Source organism: Etheostoma spectabile, chromosome 17, assembly GCF_008692095.1.
Source record: "Etheostoma spectabile isolate EspeVRDwgs_2016 chromosome 17, UIUC_Espe_1.0, whole genome shotgun sequence".
Classification (NCBI taxonomy): Eukaryota; Metazoa; Chordata; class Actinopteri; order Perciformes; family Percidae; genus Etheostoma; species Etheostoma spectabile.
In genome coordinates, this window is record NC_045749.1 from 14,264,587 (window position 1) to 14,286,311 (window position 21,725).

At 38.3% G+C, this 21,725-nt stretch overlaps 2 protein-coding genes across 2 annotated transcripts in view; both read left to right on the forward strand.

Annotated features, from left to right (window-relative positions):
* hcrtr2 (hypocretin (orexin) receptor 2) overlaps positions 1–9,307 on the forward strand; it is a 42,304-nt gene extending 32,997 nt beyond the window's left edge. Inside the window, exons 2-7 of the mRNA XM_032541724.1 lie at positions 1,054–1,232; positions 3,717–3,960; positions 7,028–7,143; positions 7,242–7,462; positions 7,721–7,842; positions 8,203–9,307. Coding sequence (XP_032397615.1) covers positions 1,054–1,232; positions 3,717–3,960; positions 7,028–7,143; positions 7,242–7,462; positions 7,721–7,842; positions 8,203–8,360 — 1,040 coding nt within the window. The 3' untranslated portion in view covers positions 8,361–9,307. The remainder of the gene's footprint in view (positions 1–1,053; positions 1,233–3,716; positions 3,961–7,027; positions 7,144–7,241; positions 7,463–7,720; positions 7,843–8,202) is intronic.
* A 2,987-nt stretch (positions 9,308–12,294) lies between these two features.
* gfral (GDNF family receptor alpha like) lies at positions 12,295–16,789 on the forward strand. The gene is made up of 9 exons (XM_032541869.1): positions 12,295–12,388; positions 12,718–12,843; positions 13,284–13,439; positions 13,614–13,673; positions 13,796–14,111; positions 14,924–15,183; positions 15,273–15,353; positions 15,730–15,811; positions 15,892–16,789. The coding sequence occupies exons 1-9, from the start codon at positions 12,352–12,354 to the stop codon at positions 15,953–15,955; spliced, it is 1,182 nt and encodes a 393-aa protein (XP_032397760.1). The 5' UTR covers positions 12,295–12,351; the 3' UTR covers positions 15,956–16,789.
* The last annotated feature ends 4,936 nt before the right edge of the window (positions 16,790–21,725 follow it).

Genomic DNA, 21,725 nt, shown 5'->3' on the forward strand with positions numbered 1-21,725 from the left:
TCTTTTGGCCAGTTAAGGTGTCCTTTGACAAAGTTCAACCTATTCAGTACATGTCTTTTTTTCAGCAGTGGGACTTTGCTGGGGCTTCTAGCTGATAGCTTTGCTTCACATAGCCTTCTTCTGATCATAACAGTAACTACAGGTAACTTTAAGTCTTCTTTGATTTTCCTGGAGCTCATCATTAGTTGAGCCTTTGCCATTTTGGCAATCCCTCCATCCATTCAAATGGTAGTTGACCGTTTTTTCCCACGTCATTCAGGCTTTGTATGCCATTTCAAGGCATTTGAAATCCTTTTGGCTGAACAGCCTATTGTTTTCTGCACTTCTTTATACGTTTTACTCTCTCCATTCAACTTTTTAATCAAAGTCTGCTGTTCCTCAGAGCATTGTCTGGAACAACCCATTTTGCTGAGTATTTCAGTGTGAAATACACTATAACCAGCGTGCACAACATTTGCTTCCTTCCTTCCTTAAATATGGGCCATAATTTGCACCTGTTTCTTCACAAAATCAATCACTTCACTAATTAAACACAACACTGCTATTATTTTGAACATGCCCCTTTCAATTACAGATTCAATTACTCAGAATGAGCAGCATGCATGTAATGACTGTTGGGTCTGTTGGCTTTCTATGACTCTACAACACTTACTAGTATTATTTGCCATGTAGCAATTTCACTTCTAACAAAAAAATGAGTTATGAGGTTAATGATGTTGGACTGCTATTATTTTGAACACAACTGTATGTAAAGCAGCTGAAAAATTTTGATAATTCATCTTGCCAAATGAAAGAACACTGTACTATGACAGTCTCAGCATGCAATGTCATACTAACACATTCAGATTTAAATGTCCTTATGCAAGTTTCTGATTGATTCATATTTTGATGTAAACAGGAAGAACATTGATTTTTAATTTAAATTTTGTGATTGACAGCAGGCCTTCAAGACAGTTGGAGATTAACATTAAATACCCTGCACTCTAAATAAATGAATAAATATGAGCCTTTTATTGAGTCCTTGGGCGGTCTTTGATTGTGCATCATTTTCAGTTTGCTTTGCAGTGTTGAAAAACCATCACATGCGCACCGTGACCAACTACTTCATAGTAAATCTCTCCTTTGCCGATGTCTTGGTTACCATCATCTGCCTGCCTGCGAGTCTCGTGGTAGACATCACAGAGACATGGTTCTTTGGAAAGACTCTTTGCAAAATTGTGCCTTATTTGCAGGTAAGAGATCAACTTTGACATTTACTCTATTTTTTTTAAATATTTGAAATCTTGACCTGATCTGAACCATAAAGAATATTCATGAATATTAGTGTCATGAAGTGGCTCGTGGTTCAGACAAAGAGGGATGAAGAACACACATGTGGTCTGAACTAGTGATGGCCGAATGAAGCTTCGTGAACCAGTGTCTTCATTTTCTGAGCCCACTTGATGGCGTTCTCTGTCCAACAATTGGTTGTGAATATACTGAATTGGCCTTTCTCTTAAAACCAGAGCGCCATCTAGTGGGCTCAGAAAATAAAGACCCTGCTTCACAAAGCTTCATTAGGCCATCACTAGTCTGAACAAAACTGAATATAATGTATTAAAATAACATTAATAACATAATATAAATCCTATATAAAGCACTGGATATCAGGAGAGAGAGAGAGAGAGAGAGAGAGTTGCATCTTTGAATGCTCTGCTTAGCTTCTTTATGAAAGGTGAGGAGAAAAGACCTGTTTCTATTATTTGTAGAATTTTCTGTGTCTGTATTTATGAGGATATCTTTTTCACACCTCATGAGGTCTTTGATGTTATTCCATGGTGATTCAATACCTTGGGCAAGTCTTTTGCTTTTCAAATTCCATTGCAACATCAGCCTCAACTGTGTCAACACATCTGCCAAAAACAACCATCCATTTAATAATATACCGCAGGCCACAAGTATGGTGTGATGCACATCATATGCTGGATGGATGCATCTGTACACCACAGGGATTACAGACACTGAATTTGTCCCAGACAAATTGGTCTGCTGGGCTGGTTGATGGTTTACCACCTCACACCTCACACCTCACACCTCATGGCACTGAATTAGTGGCCAATCTAAAGCCCTTTGTGGTCATATATACTGTGTCTGCTGCTGTGTGCTTTGCTACTACTGCTACAGTACTTGGATGGGGCCATTTCATGCTGCATTTATAAATCAACAGTATTCCCAATTGGAAATTACTTCAGTTCCCCCTACGTTTCATTTGACATTTTGCTAGTTTTTCCAAATAATTGAAACTGTTCTGCAATCTCCATCTGCAGTACAGAATGTTGTACATCCAATGAAATCATTGATTCCTGAAAGAAATTATAAAAATGGTTGGGGAAATTGTGTCATGAATGAATGTTGACTTGTTGAAATTGCAGCAATACACTTTAAGTCTTCGGTTTGTGTTTGCAGTTAATCAAATATTGTAGTAAACAAAATGGATTGTCTCACTGCAGCACAAGAAAAACATATTGGCAGCCCTGAATGAAAGCTCAAAGCTGCTTAGGCTTAGCTTGTATTGAAGGCCTGCAATACACTGAATGGGTTCACTGCACAGTTCAGCAGAAGCCATATACAAAGCATTATGCAGATGAGCTATGATCTTTGATCTCTGTCACAATGTTAAGTCAACCTGGGCTCGTATAACAAAGAAACACAGCTACTAAAGGCTAACCCAACGCCTAACATTAATGGTATTGTTTATTTAACGTGAGAGTGAGTCCTAAACTGGTCTGGATGAGTGAAGGCTTTCCTACCTAAGAAGGGTTCAGACCAACCAACAAGCCCCCTCAGGTGTCCGTCTGGCCCTGTCTACTTCTCTAAAGATCCTAGAATTATATCATAACATCTCTCTATAGGTAACTTAATACCAAACTATTGTTCATGCAGGAATAACATCATCCACTTCCTGGTTATTACGTTTACATCACGTTCAGTGTACTCAGCCTTTACTGTCACTCAGCATTGTACCTGTCAATCTTGTTATGATTTTCTGTCAGGCAGAAGAACAATTGTGTGAGGATTTGTCTCTTTCTGTTTACATGGCAAAGGAAGGATTTCTTTTCTTGTATTTAGACTTTTTTAAATGAAGGAAATTAGTCAGCAAAGATGATTTAGTTCACCAGAACCCACAGGTTTATCTCCCACAATAATACTGTGCTGCAGCAGTGAACTAGTAAGACTCACTGGAGACAACCATCTGCAACACACCAGAATGAAATGACAGCATCTTTAAAATAGGAAGTATTTCATGCATCGTAGTCTAATTCCACAGATCCATAATTGAAATCTTGCTTCATCTGGTATGACAATGCCTTCCCCAAAGTCACATTAAGAGCAAGGCAGGTGTGTAATTCAGATTCAGGAAAAAGACAAAGAACATTGTCTGTGACCCCCCAACCCTGCAGAATCACTCTGGGGCTTTACAGAACCGGTGGATCACGGAAAAAGAAAAACAACTCAGTTCTATTATAACGCTGTTGGCTAAATTCTTGCTTTATAGACAAGAACCAAGATTTAGAAAAAATCCCTATTACCTACAACTTTTGAAAAAATGTTTAGTTGCCCATAACCACCCCAAACTATGCAATCAAATTCAGGTGAATGTCTCTTACTGTATGTCACAGCTGAAAACCGATACAACGTTTTGTTTCCATCTAACTGGTCTTTCTTCTCTTCTCCAGACCATCTCTGTTTCTGTATCAGTCCTGACGCTGAGTTGTATTGCCCAAGACCGTTGGTATGCTATCTGCCACCCGCTGATGTTTAAGAGCACAGCCAAGAGGGCTCGCAAGAGTATTGTTGTCATCTGGGTTGTGTCGTGCGTCATCATGATCCCTCAGGCTATAGTTATGGAGTGCAGCAGCCTGCTGCCTGAACTAACCAACAAGACCAGCCTGTTCACAGTGTGTGACGAACATTGGGGAGGTTAGTTTTTACAAATCCTTCTTTAACACGTGAAACATTGTGCCAAAGGTCTGCCAGATGCACAGCTTATACCAAGACCTAAATAAAAGACTTAAAGGACAAGTTTTAGTTAACATTTCTTGATTTTTTTACAAAGGGATACAACTCTCAAGAGAGTAATATATTCTGTGTGCTACAATTCATGTACAGTGAATACTAATTTTGAGTTATTCATCAATAAAACTTTAATAGATGCCTTCTATTACTATGGTTATGGTTATATGCATGCTAAGCTAACCATCAATGCTGTCTATTGTTTACAGCCTATCAAGAACAAGTGAGCTATACAATTAACACACAAAGGTTAATAGCAATGGGTTATGTTTTACTCCCTCCCCTTCCCCCCCAAAAAAGAAAGAAAAAAGTTCCCTTATTTTTAAAACTAAATGTTGGTAAGTATGTAGTAGCCAATGCTGATTACTGCGTGCATGTCATTGAAGAACATAGGGAGGACTTTCAATTGAAGTTGCATTAAATCAGGGTGTTTTAATCAAGATTATGCTGCAAGATGTGTTTTTTTTTCAACTACATTTGAGTTCCCTGTTATAGACTAACAGTATTATAACAAGCAATAATAAAAACAAATCCAGTTTATTCCCATTAATTCCCATTTATTCCGGTTAATTCCCTCATATTCCCTTTAATTCCCATGGAAAGTTTCCAACTTGGTAAATTCCCAGAATTTTGCAACCCTATGTATAATAGCACTGACAATTTTGCTGCTCACAGTTTGTGGCGTCTCAGATGAAATAAACTGTGTCAGAATTGCTGGGTTTTTGACAGCTTTACCTTTTTAGTTAAAAACACAGCTTCTCAGCTCTGTCATGCACTTCTAAAGACTGTCAAATACTGCTTCTGAAATTAAAAGACACATGACATAATGATGTAAAACACAGAGATATAATTCATTAACTACCACCCACAACATTGAGGAAGCCTCTTGGATATGTGGCATACAGTCTTCAGGTGTTTCATTATAACCCCAGATTTAGTGTCTTTTGTCTGTTGACACCTTAACCATGGTTAAACATGGTTGGATGCATTCTTGGCAGCTACACAATTAGCCCTGCAGAATAAGGCATCAATCAGTTCAGTTTCTCATTCTCGCATAAGGTTATCATTAGCAGATGTAAACCACTTTGGCTTCACAGTGGGAATTTCATACATGAGTGGTCTGAGAAAGGACCGGATGCAATTCTCAGAAGGTAATAAAAAAACACCTCTGCCAAAAAATGTATGAGCACATCTTTTGGGCAATTATGGCTTGACAGTTTGAATTTCAAACATTTAACCATGACCTTATCTGAAATGCATTACCTAAAGCATTCAACCGTTAACACTTAAAATCAAAGATAAGAAGGAAATGGTGTTAACAGCACAGCCTACTTTATTTGATCGGCTTTGGCAATTTCTTTTTCTGCATTTAAAAGCCTCATTTTCTGTCATGTCATGTCTTGTCTGAAAAAATGCTAAAAAACACATCTATAAAGAACCCCAAAGACCTTGCCTTCAGATCTATTGATATATTAATCAAGGACATTTCGGAGCAATCATATTAAGGAAATGTTACTTCTACTGAGTCTAATAATCAATTTCTGGTGCTCCAGCCTTGAATATTTTCTCAAAAAACATGAAACCTTTTAGGCTGATCTTTTAAAGGCTGTAGCGGCTCCATTTTAAAGCTAGAGCAAAGATACTGGTATCAAATGAAACTAAATAACCTAAGGAATTAATGTGCACAAAAATTGTCCTCTCCAAAGTTGGGCCAGGTTAGGAAATGCATGGCCATTGTCAAAGGGGCCCCTTGACCTCTCACTTCAAGATATCTGAATAAAAATGGCTTCTATGGGTACCTACGGTTCTCCCCTTTACAGACATGCCCACTTGATGTTAATCCCATGGAGTTTGGGATAAAAACCCTTCAGTTTTCCCCATGCAGAATTAATGGGGGATTTTTACATATTTGCCTAAAATGATGTACTAGTTTACCTCTGTATACTGGGGTTACTAAACAGTCAAGGAAATGCAAATGTTTTGTGTGACTGGACAGGAGAGACTCGTGTGGATTTAATGAGCCCAATTGTATGCATGTGTGTTGATGTTATTCCCTATATATACAGTGGCTTGAGAAAGTTTGGAATTGAAATAACCCCATATCATCACATACCCTTCATCATACCTAGATTGGCATGGTTTTATTTCAGTTAGTTAATAGCTGGTTTGATTTTTCACTGAGAGATGATCTTATGGAAAGTTCGCCATGCCTGTCTCTATGTATGGTGAAGGTTGTGTGATGATGTGAGGGCTATTTTAATTCCAGAGCCCAAGGGAACTGTATCAGGATGCAAAGTATTCTGATCCATGAAATAACTGGCCTTTAGAAATAAAAACCTGCCTGTCTCTAGGGGAATTTAACATAAGGGTGTGTGTATTTATGCCCCCTGTATTTTAAGGAAGAACAGTTATTTATTTACAATACATTATTCATTTATAAAGAAAATTGGTGTCCTTAAAAGGTTGGATTTTCCTAAATTTTTTGAATTAAGGCATTAAGATCAATTTTCAAAAGATGCTTTTTTATTCCTTTTTTTAAATCAACTTTAGCCTAGGTGTGTAAACTTTCTTGAGCCACTGTAGCCATTTCATTGTAGTGAGGCATTTGTTGAAACTTGACCACTGCTGTATAAAATGACTTGTTGTGACCTCTAGGATAATCACAGCCTCATGGAACTTTACATAAAGTAGGATCTAGGCTCTACAGGATGATTTTTTTCCTGGCAATTATCATGTTTTTTATGTTGTCTTTCTGCAGACAAAATGGACAGTCTTCGGCTAGAAATGAGAAGCCTGCTCTTGATTACTTTTATGTGAAGTCAAACCCATCGTTTGAAAAATGACTGCTTATTTCAAATGATAAATCTGCCACTTGTAAATGTGCTGTGCTGGATAACAGAACGATTAGAGCAATCACTACTCAGAAAGATTTAAGTCAAATCATGATGATGTTTTTGTTTAATTCTTTCAACAGCTGAGATCTACCCAAAGGTGTACCACACCTGTTTCTTCATTGTCACATACTTTGCACCCTTATGTCTCATGGTCCTGGCGTATATCCAGATATGTCACAAGCTGTGGTGTCAACAGGTTTGCACTTCAGTGATTTATATTAAAAAAAACTTTTACATCAGCTCCTACAAAGCCAAGTTAGGGCTGCCTGATGTATGCGGATATTTTATTAACAGCTTCCTGGGAGCACATCAGTAATGCAGAGGAAGTGGAGGTCCATCCAGTGCTCAGCTCCAACTCCATGGCCAGGAGAGCCTGTCAGGCTCAGGACCAGTACGGTCTGTGCTGAGATTAAACAAGTGCGAGCCCGACGCAAGGCGGCTCGCATGCTAATGGTGGTGCTCTTTGTTTTCGCCTTGTGCTACCTGCCAATCAGCGTGCTCAATGTCATGAAAAGGTAAACATATGTTGAGCTCAGCTGCTTCAAGGATCAAAAGCCATTCAAGTACAGATGCTGTGATAAACTAGGGCTCACAGTTTGCATTTCTTGTTTTACATTTGAAGCTCACCATAGTAGTTTTATGTCTAATAATGACTGATAGAGTATGAGTACTGAATTGTTGCTTGTTATCTTCCTTTAAAATAATGTCATAGTATAGCATTAAAATCACCCAAAATGAATCTTTAACTGATAGATGTCATATTTTACCTGCAGAGTCTTTGGGACGTTCAAGAAAACAGATGACAGAGAGACAGTGTATGCATGGTTCACTTTCTCACATTGGCTCATATATGCTAACAGTGCAGCAAATCCCATCATCTACAATTTTCTCAGCGGTAAGTCTGTAACCTGCTTCATCACTTACACCAGTTGTGTGGGTTCATGACTGCCATCCAGTGGACAGTTTGGCCACAACAATACAACTCACTGGCTCAAGTGTTTTAAATTCCTTATCTGATATGTTGTGCATTTACAAATAGTAATCTAGGATAAAGTTGTATTCATCCCAAAAACAATCTTACATTAATCAACTGTTTTTGGTATAATATTGGCCTGATAAGGACTGAGGTTGTAAATGCATCTCAGCTGTTAGTTCATCATCACTCCCATGAAACTAAACAATGCTGTTTTTGGCGTATAAAAGGTTAAAACTGAATGGTTTCTGGGTGGATTTTCTGTTTTTTGTTTTTCACCAGGGAAGTTTCGTGGGGAGTTCAAAGCAGCCTTTTCTTGCAAAGGTCAGAATCAAGCACAGAGAACGAGGCCCAGAGCGAGCACAGACAGCCGGAAGTCCCTGTCAACTCAAGTCAACAACATGGACAATGTGTCACGCATATCAGATCAGAACGTGTAGTCTTATAATCCAGATTGGTAGTACATCTGACACACTCATCATTAAGGTAGGCATTCAAATGTTTAAACCTGGTTATAAAAACAGATATTTGAATGAGAAAATGTCTCAAAATTATTGTTTCATGTTTGGTTTTACAATGACACAAATCAGAGAACTGACCGTAACTGTCAGAAAACTGACCACTGATTTCTGAAGACCTTCTCACTTCCTGAACCCAGTGGGACATGGCAATCACTTGTAATTCACAGAAACTTTCAAAGGAAACTTTTCAAATGTTTAGTATTTAATACCTCATACCTTATGTATTTTGTGTATATGGGCTAAGTTACATTGATTTAATTGCACATGGATATTTTTATTGTATTGCGAATGTAATAATTTGACTGTATGATGTTCAGAAGCCAGAAGATGTATTAGTATTTATTTATATGTACTCATTGGTTTACTGTTTACACAACAACAGAAGAGTAGGGGCTACACAAATTAAGTCTTGCAATTTATCGGATGTTTAGTCAGTCTCCCTCATGAGATGTCCATCTTCAGTCAGTGAGTCTTCTGTGTGCATGGGCTTGAATGTATGATACTGTGCAGTATGGAAATGATGTCAGGTCACACATTATAGTTATCATCAATCTATCTGACTTCTGAATATTGAATAACTTGGAATGTGTTATGGTAGACCAAAACAAAATGGTCCATTCAAAGGTCCCTTTTGAAATGCATTGAAATACTTCTGTCAGTTACTTTTACTGACAGCTTTGGAGCCCAGGAGACACTGTTGGAAAAACAGTGGATGTCACAAAGTATTTTTATACTAATATCAAACTACACTTTAAAAAGCGCAATCAAGAAACATCCTGAAATGTACTTCAAAATCAGAATAGGATTTATTGCCAAGTAAGTATAACTTACAAGGTATTTGCATTGGTGGTTGGTGCATACATAAACAGACATATTAAGAGAAAATAAACAATAGATGTAAACGATAACCTAAACAAAACTGTACAATATAACTGTTTAACAATATGAAAAAGGCTGTATGGTTTAGTGGAGGATGTGCAAAAATGTTCAGGGAACGTGCAACATTTTAGGATATACTGTATGTAGTATGTGAGATGTGAAATATGTTTAGTGATAGAAAAACAAAACACAAACTGTTTCTAATTAACAGTAAAACCCTGCATTGCAGCTTGGCTGAGGCTTACGCATCACTTAGCCTGAATAACTAAATTTGTTTTTATTTAATGAGAAATTGGACTGATTAGATCAGAATAATAAAAAATAGCTAAATATGGCAACATATAAATGTGCATAAACTATTAACTTTCAAAGTTTCTCAAATACTACAGTATATCTTGCTGTTTACAGGGAAAAAAATCTTAGTCTTATCTGCCACTAGAGCAGTTGGTGGTAAAGGGCCCTTAAGGGCATCTCACTGGTGGTAATGGGACAGTCAAAAGCAATGTTCTTTCACTGTCTTCACCTAAATGAATCCTGTTGGCCCAAGGACTGAATGGGCAACCTTCCAAGAATGTTTCTTTTCCATAATAAATTATACTTTAGAAAGAACTCCACCACAGTTTCACCTATTCTCAGCTGTTTGAGGCATACTGAAAAGTTTCCTGTGAGAGGATAAAAGCCCAGCATTCCTGTGCAGGGAGATACTGAGCATATATTATTCTCATGAATATTTACTACCAGCCCATCATTGGAAAATGTTGTATGCCTGCATATGGCTGCAATTTTGAAAAGCAAACTCAATGTCCAGTTTTAAACATCTGTTAAAAACTGGACTTTGAGTTTGTTTTTTCAAAACTAGTAATTGGGGGTGTGTGGTGTAGTGTTTATGGTGGCGGAAATAAAACCCCACAACAAGAGAAAGATTATGAAAGCAGCTTTTACACACTGTTTCATGCAAATTTAACAAGAAAAAACAAGCTTTCTGCCAGGAGAATGTTTCAACATGACAAATCCCTGAGACACTAGGTCAATAAATGGATTTCTAATGCACCTGTTCACATGGGAAATGTTGTTCAACATAATTGCAAAATGGGTGACTTTGTGCTGGGTGTACAGCACTGCGAGCTGGCACTCGTTTTGCCAATGATTACAATTAAATTTAGTCCATAAAATGTGATTTTGCTGCTACAAAAGATAAGATTAGGCACCAAAACAACTAGTTAAGATTAGGGAAAAAAACTTGTTTTGTATTAAACACTCCCAAGGAACTGATTTTTTAGTTTACTGAATGAAACGCTTTTGTTTTCCTGGGAAGTAAAGTCCAATCCCCGGTTGAAAGTCTTGTGTGTTAACGCCCACCCATCACCCCAACCACCTCTCTATGCAGCCAACCACGTTCTTAAGTGAGACTGGTAAAAAGTCAGCTTTTTAAGCTCTGCTACAAATGCTTTATTTGGGGCATATGCTGAAGACAGCAGATGGTAGTAACTGTTGGTAGTTATAAGATTCATGGCAGTTGATATTTTATAAACTTTAAATGATGACTATTACTGATTCCATATTGTTTGTTGATTGTTTTGATTCTTGGCTTGAATGTGAGATCTTTGCACATCAAAGATGTTACTATGGCAAAAAGCACAACAATGCACTCACATTTACTCCTCTTCCTCAGTCCACCCTGGTCCAGACTGGAACAGTTTACAAAATCCTCCTCTCCTGTCCAAATGTCCACATCAGTCCTGTCTCCTGTCCAAATGTCCACATTTTGGAAATGTTTGGCATGTGTATTGTAATTGAAATGTACATTTTTGTAGTGGATTTCAGTAAAATGTTACCCCTACTGTATGTCAATGCTTTGTGATGATTTTGCATTTCTGGAAGTGGAACCTCCTTGTGTCTTTTTTTCTTTCTAAAAGTTACTATATGCAGTAGTTTGCTGTTTTTTATCTTTTGAAATGATTAGATCTGTGAATGTGGTTATATTTGTTGATAAAAGCTAAATTAATTCAGTGTACTTGTGGCATGATGACATGGATTTTGTTTTTTTCAGTTAAGTGTAATTGAATAAGTAATTCCAAATCCCTAACAGAAGGGTGTGCAAACACATTTAATGAGTTTCTTTTCTGACTTGGTGGTTATACCTCTAAAGTGACTGGTACTGGTGTTATGTAAAATTGTATAGTTCTTGTCAATACCTTGCCTGAGCTTGTTTTTGGTTTTTTAGTTCCCTGACTTGATGTTTTTAATGAGCTTTAATGTGTATTTATTAGTTGCTTATTCCTCACAGTATCTGTATTCCTGCACATCTTTTAACAATAAAGTATACATTGAACTAAATTGTTTAGCTTCTGCTGTCTCTTATCCTTTAGTATAATCTCTCACAAAACACTCATAACATCAAATAGACACTATACACAAGTAAAATCTTAGTTCATGGCGGGGGAGGGCGGGGGGGCAGATTCTAGAGAAGATGTGTTCATCACTATGAGCAACTACTTTCACATAGATGTTATAATATGATCCATTGTTCGTATAAAAATGTGATTACATGCCCTTAACATTAGAAAAGTGTTGATGAAACTGAAACTGACACACATTTTATTCTGGAACTTATAAATTAGCACTAGACTTGCTTTTGTGCACTATTTCCACATCACCCCTTAATTATGTAAGGTGCAAAAACACATTGATCCCAAATTCATGAAAAAACCAATCTGGCAGTTATTTCCTAAAAAAATACAGGGATACCCGGAGATTAAAAAAAAAAAAAGACCATTAGATAAATTCAGAAAGTCAAGCACACACTATGACTTTATCAAAATGAAAGATTTGTTTTCTGATGTTATTTTCAGTTTGTTTTGTTCTTGAATTGCGTGTGTCATTTCGTTACATTGTGCAAGGTGCAGCTTCTTTTAAATGTGTTACATCCTGTTGACTGTGGGTGGTGTTTCCCAGCTAAAGTACCAACAAGAGGCACAGATCAGATGCAGGAGGGCTTCAGTTGTCCACTGACCGCTTTCCAACAGCTATCATGCAACTGATACATCTGCCAGCTGCAGTCATACTTGGTGAGTCAACCATCACTATAAAATAACTTGTTATTGAATTCATTTTAACATTCCTGTGTGTTGAGAGGGATTCTAACCAAAACCAAGGCTTTCAAGCAGAGCAGCATGTTATGCATGTACAAGCAACCAAAGTGTGTTATCAATCAGCAATGTTAAACTTGCCTATGTATTTGTATTAAGCATACCTTCTCTATATCAACTCTATATCAGCTAAGACAAATACTAAATATATTTATATTGTGTGTAGATATTATATATTTGTGTTGATAGAACATAATGCAATGAATTCACATACATAAATAAATGATTGTAATGTGCTTGTATTTTAGGGGTTGTGATACCTCAGATATTCAGCATTTCATTTCCACCTTCTGACTGTCTGGTTGCCGTGGACACCTGCATGTCAAATCTGTGCAAGTGGAGTGAAGAGGCATTTTACGGCAGCATCTGTGAGGGTAAAAATGACAACACAAATTTTCCATTTCTGCAACAGGACGTATTGGAACATGGTGTTATCAATATGTTTTTTAGTGGCATTATAAAAGTAATGATTTGATTTCTTCAGAAGGCTCAGGGCATGAGGCTACTTAATTGAATTGCACTTCTTGAAGGATGGCTTAAATGTATTAACTGAGGCAATACCCTAGAGCAAAGTTTGTAATACTAAATAAATAAACTTTAATGAATAGGCCATCACATGCCTTTCAAATTTATCTGTTTTGACATTAGAATCCTGTAATATGATAGTGAACTGCATGTTGTCTGCATATCCATCACCATCACGAGAGAGCCAATCAGAGCAGCAGGCACATAGGAAACACCTGTTGTACAAACAAGACCCGCTCATGCAAAAATCCTGTTTTTCTGCTTCCCTCCTGTGTTTGTGTTATTCAAGATGAAGGGTGCCAAATAAAAGGCTCAGAGGTCTGTAACTTGACCATCCAGACTATACTGGACCAATTTCCCTCTCTGCACGGGTGTGTGTGTGCCTGGGAGGAGGAGCTTTGTGACTCTATACAAGCGCTGGCCATACAATGCCACCAAAAACCAGGTGCAGTATTCTCAGTAGTCTCAGAGATAAGCATTTATAGGTGAAATTGCATTTTTATTTACCAAAGGCAATCTGATGTACTGCGTGACCAAACACTATTGTGCTACTGAATGAAAAAAAGACAGAAGGCATTTGTTGGAAAACAGCGCATCATGTTTCCAATTCTTGTTACAGCAGCTCAGAGGAGGAGGAGCACAGTGATGGACTGGCAGTCAAGCAGTTTAATAGGCTATGGTAAATATTGAATTATGTTTTACCTCAATTAAAAGATAAAATGATGTAGGCTTACTGAATTCAATCAAGATAAAAGAGATGTTTCTGTAAAACACAACCACTACATGTCTTTTTTTTTCCAGTACACAATGGTTCTGCATCATGCTTGGACCAAATGACAGTTTGTGTCAGTGATCCAGTTTGTAACAGGTACCTAGCACCTGTCCTTAAGACATGCACGGACCAACTGTGCGACCGAGACCGCTGTCAGCAAGTGACTCAACAGTTCTACAGCAGCATGCCACGCAATGTTGCAGAGATGCTGGTCATGTGTGAGTGTGAGGCTTCAGATCTGAGCTGTCTGGAAATGAACACTGCTCTGCATAGAGGCACATGTGGACCGCAGACCAGAATCTGCCAGGATACAGTTAACCAGTGTGTTGAGGACAGTCACTGCAGGTATGTTGTTATTCTGTCAGACCATGTCTGGCACTGCAAAAATTCTGAAAAAGAATTGACTTGATGCTATGGGAGTATTCTTCACCCAAGGATGATCATAAAGTCATAATATTTAGTATGTTATTAAATAAATGAGGCTGTACTTTGAGCTAAATGCTCATCAGCATGCTAACATGGTCCCAATGACCATATTAACATGATGGCGTTTAACAAATATGCTCTACACAATCTTAATAGTTGCGATTAGCAATAAACACATGGTACAGCTGAGTCTAATGGGAATAAACCAAAGTATTGGACAGATTAAAATGTTGACCTGATGGTGGCGCTAGATTCAAATTCTAGGGTTGACCACAGTTTTGAGACATGAATGTCTGTACTGAATTTCTAAACAAATGTCAAACTCGTGGTGGTGATAGAGGAAAGGTCAGGGTCATTAGGATTCATCAAACACACATCTGTACTATATTTCATGTAAATCCATCCTGTTAGTGGCTCAGTGTTGTCACAGTCGACGTGTTTTCAAGCACATCTCCAATATGAATCTAATTAAGCTGAAATGTAGAGGCAATTGTTACATCACAATCTTTACATCACCGGTGCAGCTGGAGAGGTTCTGCCCCAAGATTTAATTTATTTGTGTTTAAACTTATATCTGTTTAAATCTTGTTGCATTCACACATTTTGTGTGTCTGTATTAAAGTGGTACAGGAATTATATGAACTTGAACTCTTTGTCTTGCATTTTCCTTGAACACTAAAGCAAAGCACCCGGAGACTGCAACCAAAACATTTTTTCTTTACATTTACTAGAGACCTGTTAAAAACCTTCCGAGCCAAATGCTGGAGCCCTGAAGAAGCACAATGCAGCTCCAGTGACCTCGAAAATGATGAATGTATCACACAGATGGATTCAGCTCTCATCCTTGGTGCGGATCCTGATTGTATATTTGCCTTCTTGGCCACTTTGGGCACAGCACTTCACTATCCTTGTGCATGCGAGGGAATGCGCAATAATGATCTACTGACATGCAACAGGATTCATGATGTGTTTCATAATAGATCACACTTCAGTGAGTAGGATTTTGATTTACAAAACAGGCAATTTATAGTTACATATGTTTATTGGAAATGTTTTAATGCATTTTCCTGTGTATTTCAGTTAAATCTTGGAAAAGCAGCAGTGGTCCTACTAAACCTCCTGAAATCGATGAATCTGAGCAAGGTCACACATGGTCACTTGGTAAATGCACATTTGAAATTCAGTATTTTAATCTGATTGTGATACTGGTAAAATAAAATTCATTAAATCTATTGGTTTGCATTGTTGCTTTACAACAACAAGGTTCAGTTTTCCTTCTCAGTCCAAAGACATGCAGGTTAATTGGTGATTTCCAAGGAGAAGCAGATAGATTTAATGGATGGATGGATATTAATACAGTCTTCAATAATTACACTGAGGCTCAACCTGACACCCTTTGGTGTACTTGTAAATGCCTTGCCAAATAAATTATAGGCCTTTACTTTTTTGCAACCAACAAAAAAACAACTTTTTTGGTCATGACTCTTCCTCCTGTCTGTTCTTAATAAATTGAATGTTGAATATTTTGTCTTCTCAGATTATCTACTGTATGCTTTTGCAACTGTGCTACTTGTTGGAGTTGTTATATTAATGCTTCTGGCTGTTGTCAGTAAAATATGGTAAGTACATTGACATCATAATATTTCAAGTGATTCTGATTTCTAATAATACACCATGTCCAATTTCTTTTGTCTTGTAGGATGTGGAGAAGACACAAAACTAAATTTCACCATCCGCAGAAGAGCAATTGTGTTATTCCCTGATGTTTATTCATCTTTTAAATGTTTGTCTTGAAAATCCTAATTTTTTAAATGCCCAATGTTGTTTATTATTATCTCAAAAAGATTGTAGATGTTGCATAAATGTATTTTTTCCCACAATGTTGATAAGTACACATATACTTCATTATGGCAACATTGATAAAGTAATGATATATTTCAGACACTGGTCTTGGTAACAATGCTGTTATTAGACTAATCAATCTGAATTGCAGTGCTTTATTAAAGACAGTGAATTTGAAGTAGGGCTGGGCAATATATATTGTGATGGGAGAGTAGATATTGTCTTAGATTTGGTAATTGTAAATGCAAATGCAATTTTCTGAACTTACCAAGCTGTTCTAGCTGTTTTATTATTTGCCTTTAACCACTAGGACACCATTGTGTGTCGACATTACTGATGATTATTTATCCAAAATCTTATTGTAAAGGCACCATTTGCTAACCCTACAATACCGTCAAACTATCAACAATGAGGAATATCCCAGCCCTAATTTCAAGTGACAAGAACCTATATCCTTTACAGTTATAAATGTTGCACGAGCAAAATACTGTTGTGACAAGCTATGATGTATGTCGGAGACAGATGATCACGTGTGAGAGCACGTAATTTTTTTCTTGAATCACAACAGAAACATTTCTCTCTGCAGTAAATTATCAATCCTCACATTTTCATCCGTTTTACACTGACTCGTGTGTCAATCATTGTAAGAATCCCCACGTCTGACAGATTGCTTTATGTCATCACTTGTCTTTTTGTGAGTTCTTTTAGTGCTCCGGGCATCAACCGTATCTGATAATAAACTTCACCCTGAACACCTTGAAGTCTCAGTGTGTTTAAAATGCTGTATCATTTTTGAGGTGACATACCTTGTTTTGATCCAATCATCCTTAAAAAAGCAGCTTTTAAAGGAACTAGTGCAATCCCCAATTAAAATGTGTCTGTTATATATAGGCTGATTGCCTATATAATATGCCTATATAATTGATATTGGAACAGGCTGATTGCTTAGACTTCGGTATAGCTGCTTACAGCTTTCTGGAGAACCGCTCATCCATAGATTTACACTCGACACTGTGTTTCCTGAGTAATGCACCTGCAATGCCAAAGTAGAGTCCCCTAGCAATGCTCTAGTCTAGGCATCATTTGGGTTCAAAAACTGGCTGACCTGACATGCTCTGTTGGAAAGCGGGCACTGCCGGCAGTCTGAGTCAAATGACCAATCTGACTGGTGGAGTGCTAATTGGCCAATTTGGGGAGGCAGTAAGTCCAACTGCCTTTTCTGCCAACGGTCAGCCGCCGGTTGTGTGTGTTACGGCCATAAGAGTAAACTTAAAACTATCCTCTTTGATGAAACTTATAGTTAGGGAGTGAGGAGTTGCAGCGTTTGCCTAGACCTGCGGGGAAGTGTGTATAGCTACAGAAACAGCACCCCTTCTCTTCTCTGCTTCTCTTCATAGTCGTCAGATTCATCTCCCAACCCTTGTAGAACTATCACATGTTTGCCTTGCACCAGCTCTTAATGATGCTGTTATAGTTTTAGACTGCCAGGGGAGTTCCTTCGACACACTGAGCTCCTCTTCTCCTTCTTTCCATCTGCATGTGTAACCAAGCCCAATGGAGGGCTTAGCCAAATTTAGCAATTTAACACTCGACAACGCCACCTCGGGACTTTCACCCAAAGAGTTTAAAATATGAATACAATTGTTTCCAATCCCAGGGCCTCCCACTACACAGGCAAGGCCATATAAGAGATCAGAGACGTGGTTATGTAAAGCTATGGAAAATGATTTATTACAAACTGCAAAAAAAAACAGCATTTACTTAAACATAACTATAAAAGAACAATTAATTAACAACACAACTAATGTAATAATGAAAACAAAACAAACAAATATTTAAGGCCCGGGAAGAGTGACCTCCGTTTAGTTAAGTGTTCAGGAAAGTTGAAGAAACTATTAAAAACTACTGGTTGCCATAGTTTTCACAGGTGGATTGTATAACCAGATTGAAACAAATAACACCACATGTAATGTTCAACACACTAAAATCATGCAATATATTAATAAAATCTGATAGTTATGTCACCACCTATTAACCACCAAATTAAGCAACCACTGTTTCTAAAAAACACTGGATTAAAAGCCAGTAAAACGAAGACAGCCAAGGCCAGGACAAACTTTCCTCTATACAAATAAAATACAATGTGTAACAAATAAAACCAATTGCAGCACAAGCGATCTACCAGGTGGAACACGTGAGTAAGTGAATAAACACTCTTGTGTAGGCAAAACAATCTGATACAGGCAAAACAGCAGCGGCACTATGACTCGGCTGTATGGACAAAACGAACGACAGTTAGTGTATTTAATCACTGTCTGGCGAACTGTGCAGCACATGTCAAACAACGTACCTGGGCTGTACCATCCAGCGACCCGAACACAACACCGAACGTTTGTCCCGACACCAGCACACCAGGCAGCAACAGAAGGAGAGGGACCGTCAGCGCTTACCGGCCGAGCCTTTATTTCCGTGTAGGTCACGTGACCTCTCATGTGACTAAATTTAACCAACCGGTTACATTCGCATCTATGTCCCAGAACTGCTTGTTACTAACGTAGCTCTGGGGAGCCCAGCAGTTTTCCTTGGTTGCAGATGTCATCGTGGTTCTGCTCTGTGCCCTGCTATGCCCTGCTACACCCTGCTACGCTCTGCAGTGCCCTGCTACATCCTGCTTCACCCTGCTTCATCCTGCTACGCTCTGCAGTGCCCTGCTACATCCTGCTTCACCCTGCTTCATCCTGCTACGCTCTGCAGTGCCCTGCTACATCCTGCTTCACCCTGCTACATCCTGCAGTGCCCTACAGTGCCTTGCTATGTCCTGCTATGCCATGCTACACCCTGTAACGCCCTGCAGTGCCCAGCTATGGACTACAACTACTATTTCTAGTGACAGTTCCATTTTCTTTATTAAAACTATTATTGCCACTGTTCATCACACCCTCAACTGGCACCATCAGACACAGCCTACCAAGAGCCTGGGTCTGTCTGACGTTTCTCCACTAAAAGGGAGTTTTTCCTCTCCACTGTCTCATTAAATGCTTGTTCTTGGGGGAATTAGAATTGTTGGGTCTTTGTAAATTAAAGAGTGTGGTATGGAACCTACTCTATCTGTAAAGTGTCTCTTATTGTGATTTGATACTATAAATAAAAAAACTAAAATTCAAAAAACTAAATCAAAACATAAAGTATGTATGTCACACACAGCAGACTACTTACAGTGAGGCTTAAGAAGAACATGTTTGGCACAGTTAAAAGCCAACAAGTAAGAGAAAGAATATGAATCAATAGAGAGTCAATAAACAGAGCCTGTTAACTTTCAAACACAGACAATTTTTAAGAGTAAGGAAATAATGCAGGACGGCCTGATTAAACTACTGGACAAGACAAAATAAAGCAGATAGGTTTTATGCTTTGGACTAAATAATTTAACTTCAGGTTTATTCACATTCTGCTGTAAAAACGTTTCAGCCAACCAGGATCCTGGAGATGATAATAATTGGTTAGTTTACTGTAATTATTAGGCCCCAAAAGTACATATGGTAAATCTGTACCAGTACTGCCTATTCTTGTTTGCACAAGATAATATGTTTTGCACAACTAGGATAATAAGTAAATGAAGGGAAATGACCGAATCAGAGGGAGGCACTGGTAAAATAACAGTAATAAACAGCATAATACAATTATGTTGTGATAATGTTTTGACTTCTAAATGAGCTATAACACTATTTAGGAGAAGAGAAGTGAAGCTGGACAGGCTTCACAGCTACAGACCGTTTGGATTCAATGTTTCACCTGTTCAACATGTCTGGACTGTGGGAGGAAGGAAGTAAACCCACACAGACATGGGAGAGACCGTGACTGTACTGTAAGAAAACACAACCACATGCAAACACATGCTGCTCAACACAGAAAGACCCCCTCTGGTTTGAAACCAGAACATTCCTGCAGTAAAACCGCAGTGCTGAAGTCTACCATGAAGACGTGGATGTAAATATAGGAAAGGACATGTTAGATTGACGTGAAGGGGGCTGGGTAGCTATTTGCCTTCTTCTAGTTTTTTTTCCATCTTATTCATCTGTTCTCCATCAAACCCTCCTTGTTTTGTGAGAGTAATTGCTGTGTTCCAAAAAACCTTATTGAAGGTTTGTTGGTATCCTGGTCACCAATGAAGAATCTTTTTCACCATCTCTCTTCAGGTTTACCTCGGGTCCTGCTCTTCTCTCAGGAATTCCTGTCGTTCTTAAAGTCACTCAGTGCTTTGTGTTTCCACTTACATAAGAGTTTGCTGGGAGGGTTTTGAAGGTGCTGAGACCTTTGCTGCTTTTTCTTACATTTTCTTTTTTACAGCATAATGTTCTGAGGTTGGCTGATGTTTGCAGCTTTAACCGGCAAAAACTTTTGCAAGTGCCTGCAAGCTTGTGGGTGTGGCCTGCACTCTCCCCATGATCCTGCATCACTTGGAGTTGTATAATGACTGCTGCTGCTGGCACCTAGTGTGTCCACCTTTATATCTTGGGCTTTTGGCTGGAAGGCAGAAATATTGCTTGTCCCAACCTAACTTGTTTTAACCAAGTGTTGGTTAAAACAATACATGGAGAGTTAGGGAATTCTTTCACCATTTTCAAACAACGGAATGCAGAGTGTCTCTGTGGATGGCTGTGACATTCAGTCGGTCCTGTAAACTGTCCAAACTGACATATCTCAACAGCTACTAAACGGATTGAAATGTGGTATGGTTCCAAGAAGATGTATTCTAATGACTTTGGTGATCCCTTGACTTTTTATGTAGCCCTGCCAACAGGTAAAAGTTTTCCCTTATCCAAATATTTCAAAATCTACTGGATGGATTGATACAAAGTTTAGTGCACACATTGCAATAACTTGGTGATATCCTGACTTTTCACATTTCACCATCATCAGGTCCCTTTTTTAAAGTTTTCCAGGCTACTTTGGTTTATGACCAAACCTGCCAAAATGATAACATTACATTAACATAACATCACCACCATTAGGCTCATTTGTACTTTGTGGTCAATGCTACTTACCAAATGTTAGCATGCATGTGTGCTAAACTATAATGGTGAACATGGTAAACATTATGCTGGCTGAATCAGCATGTTAACATTGTCACTGTGACTATGTTAGCTTGTTGATGTTAGCACTTAGCTCAAAGAACAGTTTCACTGAGCTGCTAGCGAGACTCAGTATCAGTGTATTTATAAATACAGCTTTAAATGTTTTAAGTTTGGCACAGGCGACAGCCAAATTCAGCTTTATATACATTGTAAATTTATATATCTGTATACTGTAAGTGCAAAGGTACCAAGAGTAGGTTTAATATGAGTCAGGCAAGCAACACTGAGTTGGTTAACTTATGAAAATCCTTCCTTTGTATCAGCTTTAGCCAAGTGTTTAGAGATCAGTGGAGAGGAAATAGATTCCTCATTTCCATGCAAGTCAAAATCAAACCCCCACTGTGAAAAATAGTGTGTCCAAATGCTAATGCCCATGCTCTAAAAAAAGACCAGCATATGGACTTTTAAACACCCTTCCCAGCACACCTTGATTAAATGACATCATGCTGAAACACTAGCCCATTAGCGGCAACTGAGAAATTCATATATAAAATGACATGGGCCCCCCATGGCCTTCACTGGCCAAATGTAATTTAAAGAGACACGTACCAACCAC